We start from the raw sequence: 13,495 nt of genomic DNA on the forward strand, positions 1-13,495 counted from the left end.
TGAATTTTGTGGGTATACAAACATTGTTGCAGTGGCCTTGTTCTAATTTTTAGAAATCTTTATCTAAACTGTTAATAATAAGGTAGGGATAAAGTGAAATTTTAGAACAAACAGAAGAATTATAGTCATTTTCCTATCTACAAATGTCACATGTGAGAGTCATTACTGCTGCCCACCAATGTTGCTAGTTTGCCTTGTTCTTGTCATGAAGTTAAGGACATCCATGTGACTTGCTGTGATCAATGAAATGAGTAGAAGTAATATATCATTTCCAGGCAGTTTTAAGAGCCAGTGTGTCATGTGCCACCCTTTCTTTCCCTGTATTATAATCTTCTGATGCTGCTGCTTCATCAGCCTGGTCCTGACTGAGGATGATATGGAAGAGTTTCCAGATGACCAGAAATGAATGTGTAGTGTGGACAAGAAATAAATCTTATGTAAAGCCCCTGAGATTTGGGGGATAGTTGTTGCAGCATAAGCTAGCCTATGCTGACTAATATACCAGCATTCATACCCTTGCACCACTGGGACTCACCGTTAGGTATAGAAGATAAACCTTGCTGAAGATCTATAGCCTGCTTTCTTTCTTTCTTTCTTTGTCTGTCTTTCTTTCTGTCTTTCTTCTCTTTCTTTCCTTTCTTTCTTCCTTTCTTTTTTTCATTCTTTCTTCTTTCATTCTTTCTTTGTCTCTTTTTCTTTCTCTTTTTCTATCATCTATCTACCTATCTACCTATATCATCTATTTATCATCTATCAATCATCTGTCTATCAACTCTATGTAATTGGTGACTGCAAATGGGCAGAAAAGTCATAAAATCTTGAGACTATGTATAGCACAAAACAACTGCATGTGTTAAAGGATTTTGCATTGAGAGCAATCTGAGTGCTTCTAAAAACACAGTTGTATAATTACCCTTCTGTAATATAACCCACAAAACTCCAAACATACCCCAAAGCCTCTTCATCTAATCAACCTGAAGAGGGTGTCCTTTATCAGATGGAGTCTCTGTCTTTGTGTTAGAAATAACCCTGTATCAGTCAGGTTCCCTGCAGGAGACAAGTAATGTACACTCATTACTACATTTGAAAAGTGTTTATTAAAATGACTACCTATAAAGGTTTCCCTTGAGGGAAGTGTAGTACCCCAAGGTTAGACAAGCAGGGTGTCATTACCACCCCTAAGCCTGAAGTGGAAAGTGGAAGGAGGAACTTCCAGGGCCCCCAGTGGGGAGGCCTGGAACACTCCCAGTAGTGTTCACCTACTGGGAGCCATAACCTTCAGTCTCGGGTGTCAGATGTAGTCCTCAGACACATGTCCAGATAGAGGAGGGTGGCGATGGGAGCTGAGGGGCAAATGGAAGATGTCTACCACATCTGGATGGTTTCGGCAGCAGACATCTTCACAATTAGGTTGTAAGATTTTCAGCTTGTTTTGGTGTAAGAAAGGGAAAAAATTTGAAAGCCATCTTTAGCTTTGCTCATGACTTTCTGGGTCCATTAGTGAACTCTGTTCTGGAGTACTTGGGTACTAACCAGAGAGTGGAAGGCTGTAGAGAAGGGCCCCCTTTTAGTACTCTCTCCCAAGCTCTTGTGATATTGGAGAAAATTAGCACTAAAAGGACCCATCTGGTCTGAATTAGCAATACAAACCCAAGACACATCAATAAATCCACATTCTTTAATGAAACCATCCTTTCTAGGTAGAGACATATGTTAGGTCCTCTCCACTTTCTCTTTGAAACTGACATCATTTCATGAAATGTAAAATTACACAAAATAAAAAATACCCATGTGTTTACATATAATACTTTAAACAGTTTTCCTTTTTAAAAAGAAAATTTTAGGCATTTGGTATTACTCTTCAGAAGTTCGGTCTACAAAAGAAACTTTAAAAACATCTGCTAAAGCCAAGGGAACATTTGTTCACAAATGGAACGCTAACAATACCAATCTGAAAGCTAAAGCTATCAAAGGGACCCAATCAATAGAAAATCTCAATGTGAATTTGCTAGTTAGCAGGATTTTACAAATTATTTAAATCAGCTGAGCAATTCATGAGTGATATGAAACTTTACAGCAGGGGTGTCCCATCTTTTGGCTTCCCTGGGCCACACTGGAAGAAGAATTATCTTGGGCCACACATAAAATACACTAACGATAGCTGATGAGGAAAAAAAAATCACAGAAAGAATCTTACAATGTTTTTAAAAAAGTTTACGAATTTGTGTCGGGCCATATTCAAAGCCGTCCTGGGCCAAGGGTTGGACAAGCTTGCTTTAGAGAGAAATTGTAAAGTAGAAATAAAAAGGAAACTTCACCTTACAGGTAAATACCTCTAAATATTTACCTTAGAGGAAAATAGAGGGAATAGTGGATCAATGAACAGCCTCTTTTTCTCTGTTTGAAGAAATTCCACTGGCTAAAGTTAATTCCAGATTTTTTCCTGCCCTGCAATCCAGGCTTAGCTTTTGCTAGACCAGGTTACACCAGAACGGAGCCAGGCTAAAAACCCAGACCCCAAATCCTTCATTAGCCTGTTGTCCTAAGACAATTCTCTGAACTAAAACTATTCTTGCAACTCATTGTCATCCCCAAAGCTTGGTACCCAATTAAAGCACAAAGCAGACTGCAGCGATATCTTCTACCTCTGCTGTTTGCTTCTGGGGATGCTTGCAGGCAGGTCACTGAGCAATTGGAAGCACCAAGGCAGAGGCCTGGGTCTTTCTGCTGAATGGACTCTCTCTATTGAAGCCAGCCTCTAGTTTCTTTGCAAGAACCTGTGTCATGCCTAAGTCCCCACAAGTGTGGGCTTCCAGAGGAGCGGCCCAGCTAGCCCCAGCTGAATCAGAGCTTCTCTTTTCTGCGGATACGTCACACAGAAGGCCTAAATAAAGGTTTTTCATAAGAGTCCCATTGTTGCAAATTGGCCATATGGTGACAATTGTTGAAGCTGTGTGTTTTTGAAAATGTTCATACTAAAGAGATAAAAAGAAGTATCATTGTTTCACCGTCCTGCTGAGCAGCACCAACTCTGTTTCTGACTCCCTCCCACTTTTCTATGAAATTTGTTAATCTTGCTTAGACTTCTAAAGGTTAAAACTGCCGAATTTTTATTTCCTTGGAGAAAGAACCATAACACCCATCTTAGGTATCCCAGTTCCAGTTTCAACTCTCATAGACAAGATGAGACCAAATAAAACCTCAGAAAATACAAAAATCAGATAAATGGAATCTACCCTAACAGGCAGGTGGGATTGGAGCCATGAGGTCAGCTGCTCCATTTGCTGTATCAAAGCGCACGCTGGGCAGGGTCTGCCATATGCACAATATGAGCGTGTAGGCTGAGCCTCAGTCCAGGGCCGAGAAAGGCCAAAACAGAGCTTGGTGAAAGGAGAGGCGGGAAATGGAGAGCCAGTCCTGCAGGGCCCACAGTAAAGCGAGGACCAGGGGTTGGCATTTTCCACACTGCATTGATTAAGGCTTTGACAGCTGATCTTTTACATACATACATATATACAGACATATATTATTAATAATACTTTAATTTTTTTCTGTTTTAAGGAAAAAATATTCCCATGCATTTCTCTGACCTTTCTTTGTATCATTCTAGTTTTTGCTCCCAGCAATCACCTTAATGAGACACAGTCCTCTGGTGCCACATTCTGATCTGTAAAAAATATAACCTTTCACCTTTTACAAATACTTTGTCTAAAATGATGCTGATTCATCCCAAAGGAATTCCGGTGCATGGGAGCTATCTTGGCTCTAACCAAAAACACTCATGTGCCGCCCTGCGTCCAACACCAAACAAACAGGACTTACAGTTATGTAAACATTATTTAAAAATTATTCCAACATAAATACTCTTTTAAAGCTAACATACCACAGCTTTTAGCTCATAATGCCCATAGATGCCTTAATGAAATGCCATTCAAAACTACCTCACTGTTTAAATTATACCTTGAGGTGCTAAAATTATGTAAACATCATCCTCTACACTTCTCTAGAACAAGTGCCAAGTGTTATGAATTCTGATTGCAAGTTGGTGATTGAATACTAGTTAATCAGAGCAAAGTTACCAACGCACTCTTTAACCTGATTGGCTACAGGAAGCTAGTCGCTGATTGACTTGTTCCACAAGGCGATGATTCTTACATAACTTATAATTAACCAGTCTTCAACAGTGTTCACCCCATAAGGGACCTGAATTGGTCCCTCATAAGAGGTCTTTGCACATTTTGCAAATGCAGTTTGAATTGGATGTCAAGGAGTCCAGGTGTGCCACGGCAAGTGCCTCCAAAGCTAAAAGAAGAAATGTTCTTTGAAGCCCATGGAATTCCAAGCACAGGTGGAGTCTTCTCAAAGTCAATGAATGAAAAAATATCAGGACGAGCCACAATATTGTCTTCTCAGCAGATAGGACTCTCGCCAGCAAATGTTCTGCTGTATTCATAATGGATGCCTTAGCCCCCACTGCAATTAGGGAGGGGGGGAAACCAAAGGGACAAGGAGAGCGAATGACTCTGAGAAATGGCTTTGTGGTCTCCTAACTTCATGACAATGATTCCTATACTCGAAATTCCCTCTGTGCTCACTGCTCACTGTGATGCCTTTTTTTAGTCCTGACATCCATCCATATTTTCAGGTTTCTTGGTTCACATGTCCCTGGCAGAGAGAAAGAAAATGATTCCAGCCAAAGCTGTGAGCCACACATTAGTCTCCGCCAAGTTTTCATCCCTTATGCCCAACATAGACAGAAGACAGCCTGGCACCTTTGCAAGCAAGTCCAGATTAGAGGAACGGCCAACCCCAAGGCTGTCCTTTTGCCACACAGGAGCAAGGGACAAGGAGAATGGTATGAACAAGCATAGCTTGAATGGTCAGCGACTTCAATCCTAATCTTTAACACTTTAACAGTTCATGAATGATAACATTGCAGACAGAAGCAATAGAACATTTTCTCTCCACCTTGTTGGCCAAACTTACAAGACTTTCATTCAAATATATACCTCTAAGGCTGGATTCTGAGTTTTTGTTTGAGAAAAATACGGTACACTGTTTTAGGGAAGATTTTCAAGGTGCTATTGTTGTTAAAAACAAACAAAACAAAACAAAAAAACATTCTCAGTTTCTGTCTTTCAAGAACATCAGCACTATTTCTTCATGTGCAGGGCATCCTGGAACTTGGTGCTGGTGTATCGGGCATGAAAGCCTTTCTTGTTGATGGTGTCATCTGTGCAGAATCGAATCATCAGGGAATCGCCTGCAGAGTAGATTTCTTCTAATGGCTGAGGAAAGGAGAAAGGGAAATGAGAAGGACTTTAGCTGTGATTGGAGTTGAAAATGAGGAGGATGGGACAGGATCTTATGCAAGGACACAGGATGTGTCTCTGGTACCAGAGACTCTGAAGGGCATCCAAACAAGCTCCTTTTCAAAAGAAAACATTGCAAATTCTGCTCCAGGGAGCTTTGCAGGCCCTGCTCTTCCAAAGATGATCCTAGGTGCATAGCTCATATAGAATCTATTATTTATTAAGTACGCAGGTGGGTCAGGTGCTGCACTAGGCAATTCCAGATCTTATGTAAACTTTACAGCAACCTTATAAGGCAGGTACTATCCCCATTTTTCACTTCAGGAAACTGAGACTCAAGTTCTCGCAGGTAGGCAGGACCCAAGCTTAGGTCCTTCTGACAGTAAAGGATGCACCATGAATCACTGAGCTCCAGGGTCACCATTGTGATGTGTCTCCCAGGAGACCTGAAACAAAGACCATGGTTCAGGCCTCTGTCTCATACAAGGACAAAAAAATGGGAAGGAGCCACCATATTGGTCAGAAAGGTTTTGCCAGGTGGTCTGTGAATGGGAGCCACGTTCCAAGGCTGTTGCCTGTGAGGTTCTAGTGGAGCCAAAGTGGGCTTCCCCCACAGTTAACTGCTCAGTTAACCCCTCCAAGGGGTTCCTTTCCACAGACCTCACAGTTTGAAAGATTTTATCAAAGGCAGTGCATTGGTTAAGTGCCACTTTGTCATTCTTCCTTTTTTAGAGGGTGAAAGAAGATGAAGGGAATTATTCAAAGAAATATAAATGCCAAATTTGAGTTTCTGTTTAGCACAAGGAGCACTGGTGACTAAAAAATGATGTGCTATAAGTCCAGCCAATAGCAAAGAAGCTTGAGCGACCAGGCCTTGAGGCAACAGAAAGGAGGGGGCTGGTGCCCAGTATGGGCAGTGTCCAGTGTGGTGCAGCCAGGGGAGTGACTGGGACACTGTACTGGCCAATGCGCAAACTCCCACCAAGCACCAACTATATGCCAAGCCCTATGTCAGGTGCTGGAGAAACAGCAAACACAATAGGCCCACTAAAGTCAATAATGAGAACATTGATAATGACCTTGAGCACAACTATTGTGTGTATAGTAAGTGACTTGTAATTTTCATAGGCATTTGGTTTTGCTTGAGGAGAGAAATGTGAATATAAGAAATATATAAAAGCATAATTAAATATTTTTAAAGCCTGAAGGCCAAATAAAAATGGAGGAGAGCGGCTGCGCATGGTGGCTCATGCCTGTAGTCCCAGCACTTTGGGAGGACGAGGCAGGTGGATCACTTGAGGTCAGGAGTTCAAGACCAGCCTGACCAACATGGTGAAACCCTGTCTCTACTGAAAATACAAAAATTAGGTGGGCGTGGTGGCGCATGTCTGTAATCCCAGCTACTTGGGAGGCTGAGGCAGGAGAATTGCATGAACTCAGGAGGCAGAGATTGCAGTGAGTCGAGATCCAGCCTGGGCGACAGAGCAAGACTCCGTCTCGGGGGAAAAAAAAAAAGAAAAAAAAAAAGGAGGGGAGAGGGAAAGCCTTTGCAAAAATAGATGAAAGTCCCAAAAGGAAAAGTGCTCTTCCATGGCTGGCCTCAGTAAGGGGCCTTCAAGGACTGGTCCCTGGCTGCCTCACAACCTCCTCTCTGACAGTTCTCCTGCTTCCCACTCCGCTTCTGCAGAACGTGGCTCCTCGCCTAAGTGGAGGAGGTGGCCAGGACTGAAACCCGAGTGTGTCTGACTCCACAACTCCTGCTGTGAATCATCACACTCTGCCCCGGCCCCAGCATCTCCGGGACTTACCCCAGAGCCACAGAAGCGGCCGAGCCTGGGCGCTGAGCTGTCGTAGCCGTCGTAGGCTTCCATGTAGTCGTAGCCGCAGTCGGCCTCCTCCTCAACCTCAAAGGTCCTGAATGTCAGCTCCACGCCGTAGCCGTCCTCTGCCACGATCACCCAGTCACAGTGGGCCTGGCTCGGGTAGTTGTTGTCCCCAAACTGGGCATGGGAATAGAGCTCTTTGGTCTGCACTTCAGCCTTCAGCCTGCCCCCGCACTCTGGAGCAGAGAGAAGTGAGATGTCCCCTCAGCACAAGACACCCTCGTGCCTCCCGCCTGCGTCTGCTCAGCTTTCTCTACAGAGCCTGGTGCGTGCCTGGCAGGAGAGGCCAGGTAGTCTCATCACCCCATTTGATGGAGGAGTACACAGAGGCCCCTGGCTCCCAGGTCAGGGCTCCCTCGGGGGTGCAAAGTGGCCCTCACAAGCCAAGGTCCCCTGTTCCCAGCTTGAGAATACGTGAGCATGCCATTGAAAAGAGTTGGCTGCTTTTTGTTTTTTCCGATTATGGAGACATGGAGCCAATGGATGGTTCGCCTCACTGGTCGCTGGGATGTGGGTGGATCTATCTGCCACTGTATTCCCTGGAAGTGTTGGATGCATCTGAGAAGGGCTCCCACTCGCCCCACCGACTGACTGTAATTTGTCATTTCTGCCAACAGAGGGCGATAAAAGCACATCGCAATCGCGGGTAAGCTCTCAACCCTGGAAACTTCAGACCCTAATTGACTGGTTTTTGCATTTGAGGGCATTGACTATAGGCCAACTTTGAGGTCCCTGTGGGTGTCACAGGTGAGCTGCACCTCAGGCTCTGGGCTGGTATTCTGTAGCCTTTGTTTCTGGGTTTTTTCATTATACAAGGACAGTAACTCTGGTTGGCCCTGGTCCTATATATAGTACCTTGTGTCTTGGACACTTAAGCCCACATAAAATGAAATGGATATTCGCCGGGCGCAGTGGCTCACGCCTGTAATCCCAACATTTTGGGAGGCCGAGACGGGTGGATCACTTGAGGTCAGGAGTTTGCGACCAGCCTGGCCAACATAGTGAAACCCTGTCTCTAGTGAAAATACAAAATTAGCCAGGTGTGGTGGTAGGCGCCTGTAATCCTAGCTACTCGGGAGGCTGAGGCAGGAGAATCGCTTGAACCCGGGAGGCGGAGGTTGCAGTGAACTGAGATTGTGCCACTGCACTCCAGCCTGGGCCACAGAGCAAAACTCCGTATCCAAAAAAAAAAAAAAAAAAAGTAAATAAATAAATAAAATAGATAGATAAGACTGGTCTAGATTAGCAAGCACCAGAAATTCTGGAAGCAAATTCTTGCACAGCCCCTCCCCAGTGTGCTCCATGCCCCCCGAGGGGCCCAGGCAAACGCTGTTGTAGATTCTGGGCCGCCTGGCTCCTAACACTCCTAGGCCCTGCTGGAGCTCCACGCCCTGCCTGGCCCTGGTCCTGTCTGACTGACCATTCTGAGTCCTGTGTTGGCTCTGGCTTAGAATGTCTTACAGGTCTAACCTGTCTTTGGGAAATTTCAAATTCCTGAGAGCTGGGTGGTCATGAAATGAGCACAGAGCAGGGTGGGACACCTCCCCTCCATCCTGCCGGACGCCCCCACCCTCCCCACCTGTCTGGGCCCCGTGAGACGGACCCCTGGCCTACATCCATGACCCCGTGCCTTCTGCTGCAGGTTCAGCCACGGGGAGCACCAGCAGATCAGAGGGAGGGAGGCGAGAAAAGCCAGGGTATTTGGTCCCCTGATTGCCACAGCTTTTCTTCACTTAGGTCACAGCTGCAGCCAGAGGGTCTCTGCATGCAGCCCTCTCTGTCTCCAGCTTCCAGGAACTGCTCCCTCCTCTCATCCTCTGGGCCTGGAGTTGCAGTTCCTAGCTCTGGTGGCTTCACTGTCCTACAGTGTCCCATACTCTCCCACCCCTTTGTAACTTGTCCCTTTATTAACTTCTCCTCAAATAATGACTCTGAATGTGCCCCCACTTCCTGCCGGGACCCTGAAGCACCTATGTTCCTGCTGGTCTCTATCTGCAGGGACAAGAGGGCTTTTAAACTTCCCTGTAGGGAGCTAGAACTCCTCAGGGAGTTTGACAGGGTTCCACAAACCATGCAGCGTTTTCTGCTGTGCAAGAGGAGGCTGAACTGCCTCAGGATGCTGGTCGCCATTTTGTTTGACCTAATTTATATTTTCTGGTACTGAAAAAAAACTGGAGGTAGAGGCTGTTAAAAGGATCACAGGGTCCCATGATCGTGAGCTCAGACTCAGCATTACAGAAGCAGAGTGGGCTTTGGGTGGTCACCAGCTCTGACAAAGGACACAATTGTACATCAGGATCAAAGGGTCAGATTTGCTTCCGTGGGCACTAGTCCCAGGTGGCAACATTTTAATGGCTAAAGAGCAGAGCCAAATTTCTTCCTGACATTCTTCTACTTAACGAAGTAGATAATATAAGTTATAATTATGCACATACATTTCCCACCGAAGGACCTAATCATGCTATTTACGTTTTGAATGGAAGAAAAAATCACAGGGAACAGAAACATTTTTCACTTTCCAGAACTGGTCCTTACAGGGATAAAAGGGCTGTTTTCACCACTCAGTTACCCAACTTCTGGACTTCATAGACCAGCAAAATACCTGGGCCGGAGTGCAGTGGCGTGATCAGAGCTCACTGAAGCTTTGAACTCCTGGGCTCCAGCAACTCTCCTGCTTCGGCCTCCAGGGTAGCTGGGACCACCACGCCTTGCTATGTTTTCTAGTTTTTATTTTGTAGAGATGGGGGGTTGGTCTCACCATCTTGCCCTGGCAGGTCTTGAACTCCTGGGCTCAAGCAATCCTCCCCACTTAGCCTCCCAAAGTTCTGGGATTACAGGTGTGAGCCACTGTGCCCGGCCAAAATATATTTTTAAAAGAGAGGAAGAGAGGAAGGAAAGAAGAAGGGAGGAAAAAATGGGGCACTAACAAAGGGTTGTCCATTTCAAATTGCGTCAATTAAGGACATTGAAAGAAGACGGCCCTTTTCCCTATGGTTGCTGATGCTTCATTTTATTTTTTTATTTTTTTAGAGACAAAGTCTCACTCTATCGTCCAGGCTAGAGTGCAGTGGCACGATCTTGGCTCACTGCAATCTCTGCCTCCAGGTTCAAGCAATTCTCCTGCCTCAGCCTCCTGAGTAGCTGGAATTACAGGCACCGACCACCATGCCCAGCTAATTTTGTATTTTTAGTAGAGACGGGGTTTCACCATGTTGCCCAGGCTGGTCTCGAACTCCTGACCTCAGATGATCCACCTGCCTCAGCCTCCCAAAGTGCTGGGATTATAGGCATGAGCCACCGCGCCCAGCTTGATGCTTCATTTTAATAGGACATTTTATCACGCACCTTCCTCCCCTCGCCCTCCCCCAGTCAGAATAAAAGGCAGTCCTTGTCCTGCCTTCACCATTTCTCTGTCTCCTGTCCAAGTGCTCATCAGGTGGAAGCCAGTGTCCCACCCCAGGTACCTGTGCTGTGCACTGCCTGGAAGCCTTTCCTCTGCACTGAGGCATCCGAATAAAACCTGAGAAACATACTGCTGCCGGAAGCCACCGTGGGGTCTGGTTTCTTGCTGCCACAGAAACGGCCCAGAATGGGGGCCAGGCTGTCCGGCCCGTCATACATTTCCAGGTGGTCATAGGCACATTCCTGGTGCTGCTCGATCTCAAACTCATTAAAGGTCTGGGGACAGAAGAGCAGAAAGTAAGGCAAGGGCCTGACGTTCAGCTGGGGTGGGGGCCTCCTTTCCAGTTCTGGGACAGGAAGGGGTGAGGCAGTGCAGGGAGACGTCCAGCTGGCTGTGCAGGGGGTGTGTGGCCATGATGATGCTTGAGGACATCTGTAGAGAGGGTCTCAACCTCCGCCTTGCTTTTGGTCCAGCAAGTGGCCCTATGAGGTCGTTACATGAGCTATTGCTACAATGACCACACTGCAGATGAGAGAGCAGGGGTTCAGAGAATAAATGCTTGACATTTTGACAGTTATTAAGAGACAGAGCCAGGCTTTACACAGCCCAAATCTGTCTTCCTTCCATCCCATCACACAGCTTCTCTCTCACTTAGGGCTAAGAGCCAGCAAGGGCTGAGTGCCCACTCTGTCGGCAGCTGTTTTAAATGCTTTACAAGTATCGCCTCATTTAATCTTTACACCCCTGTGATGTGTCTAATCCCCGCTTTACAGGTGAAGAAAATGAGGCTCATCGCTGTCAGATGACTTGCCCAAGGTCACATACTGAGAGTTGGGCCATGATATGGTGCTCTGGCATCAGAGACCCTGCTGTTGACCTGTGCACTCTGCTGCACGATCCTTTAGTACAAATGACGCTGGTGAGGTTGTATGAGGTGCACGCTGCTCCAGGCAGCACCCTCATGGTGGCTGACTCTCGCTGAGTGTTTATTCCATGCCAAGCATTTATGTGCATTTTCTCTCTTACTTCTGGTGATGCTGTGAAGGAAGAGCTATTATTATTTCCAACATGCAGAAGGGGAAAATGAGTTTTAGAGAAGCTGGCTGGCCTGCCCCAGCTCACACAGCTGGAGACAGATGAAGCTGAACTTGACCCCAGCTAGCCTTCTCCAACCCCCACTGCTATCAGTCATCAGGTTATGCTGCCTCACCTCTCCCTGTTCCCCCTAAGGACTGCCCCTCGCCAGGGGCGCCCCACCATTCCAGGCTTTTCAGCCCTGAATGCAGGCTTCTCAGATGCTGGGTAGGTGGCCGACTGATGGCAGCCCCAGCGTCAAGGGAGATGGGATAAGGTGAGCGGGGACGGTGTTAGATGAAGACTTGGACCAAATGACAGAGGAGGGAGACAGGACATTTGTTGGGGGGGGGGGGGTTCAATTCAAAAGAGCGGGGCTGGCCTAGCAGCGCAGAGATGGAGGTTGGGAAGGGACCAGCACGGCAATGCAGGCTTTCAGAAGAATGACTCCCACACACTAACGTACTTGGGCAAAGCTCTCCCGCCAGTGACATAGGGAGCACTGGGCCAAGGTGGTGGGTAGAGACACGGGACAGGGGAGCAGTGGCACCGGGACGGCCATGCAGTGGAAGGGAGCCTTAGGCTCAGCAGGCAGGGAGCTCCCAGGAGGTCCATGGGGCGCCCTGTCGCCACCCACATGCAGTGAACACCACCAGCTTCCTTGAGAAGTATTCAACTCACATTCTATGGTAGCGAAAAGCGCGCAATCAATATATCCACCATCCGTTTCCCAAGGGAACGCCTTTTGGAAACTACCACGTGTGTCTATGAGCCTCAGGCAAACGCTTCCCGTTGTGCGTTTGCGCGCTCCCAACGCCAGAAGGCGCCTCCCCCGAGGTCCTCGGGGCTCTATGTTGCCATTGCGAACATTTCCCAGCAGATGGCGGTCTTGGAGAAGCAGTGCCTTTCCCTAAGTCGCTCTTCAGTTCATCCTCACCCAGATTCAAGGCTGACCCGGGATACCAGCTCTTAGCAGAGCAGCAGTTTCCCCACGGGCAGCCCAGCATGTGAACTGCCCGCTGGGAGCACCCTGTGGTCAGAGGCCCTGTCTTCACCCCTCGACGCCCTGGGGGCCCATTCGCCTCTTCTGCTCCTCACTCATGGCTCTCACCAATAAACATCCTGCAAGTCCCTGCGCCATAGTCCATTGATCATGGACTTTTCCCTCTCTGTTCTCTTCCATTCTCCCTGAGTTATCGTCCACAGTTCATAGGGTCAATCCTACTTACCTCTACAGTCAGAAAAACCCATTTAAAAAATGTCCATCTGCCTGAAGTACAATACATTCTCCAGCTGGCAAAAGGGGTTCTTTATTCTCCAAAGTGTGGGAGTCCCTGGGGGTTGAGAAATGAGACTCCTAGGAGATTCAACTCTCCTTTGAAATAACTGCAAACCACACATCATATACGTGAAAAAGACTTCAAATAAAGGCTTGGGGAAAATTTTTAATTCAAGTGGGAATTTGCATAAAGAACTTAGTCTCCTATTACTAATGGGAAAAAAAAGTAAGTTGTAGAAAAAATACGAATGGGATTTTATTAGAGGAATTTGAGTAACAAAAACATATATATTTCCCTGTGCACTGACAGTCATGATTGTGCACAGAAAATTTCTAGAAGGATCCATAAGAATGTGTTTAGAGTGGTCATTTCTAGAGTGGAAATGGGGGCTCTGGGGTCTTTTGATTTCTATTTCCAACCTCCTGTACTGATTCATCTCGTTTTTAATCGTGAGACTGTACTGTCTTGTAAAAAATTAAAACTGGAAACAAGTGAATCTCAAACAGCACTGCAGATGTGGGTGGTGGATGCCACCTCCTGCTG

At 46.6% G+C, this 13,495-nt stretch overlaps 1 protein-coding gene across 1 annotated transcript in view; it reads right to left on the reverse strand.

Annotated features, from left to right (window-relative positions):
- Positions 1-1,662: 1,662 nt before the first annotated feature.
- The window catches only part of TLL2 (tolloid like 2), a 150,515-nt gene continuing 138,682 nt past the window's right edge, over positions 1,663-13,495 (reverse strand). Inside the window, exons 19-21 of the mRNA XM_031015399.3 lie at positions 10,660-10,873; positions 7,121-7,371; positions 1,663-5,288 (exon numbers count right to left, since the gene is read on the reverse strand). Of these exons, the coding sequence (XP_030871259.3) occupies positions 5,154-5,288; positions 7,121-7,371; positions 10,660-10,873 (600 nt within the window). The 3' untranslated portion in view covers positions 1,663-5,153. The remainder of the gene's footprint in view (positions 5,289-7,120; positions 7,372-10,659; positions 10,874-13,495) is intronic.

The sequence above is a fragment of the Gorilla gorilla genome, chromosome 8 (assembly GCF_029281585.2).
Source record: "Gorilla gorilla gorilla isolate KB3781 chromosome 8, NHGRI_mGorGor1-v2.1_pri, whole genome shotgun sequence".
NCBI classification, from domain to species: Eukaryota; Metazoa; Chordata; class Mammalia; order Primates; family Hominidae; genus Gorilla; species Gorilla gorilla.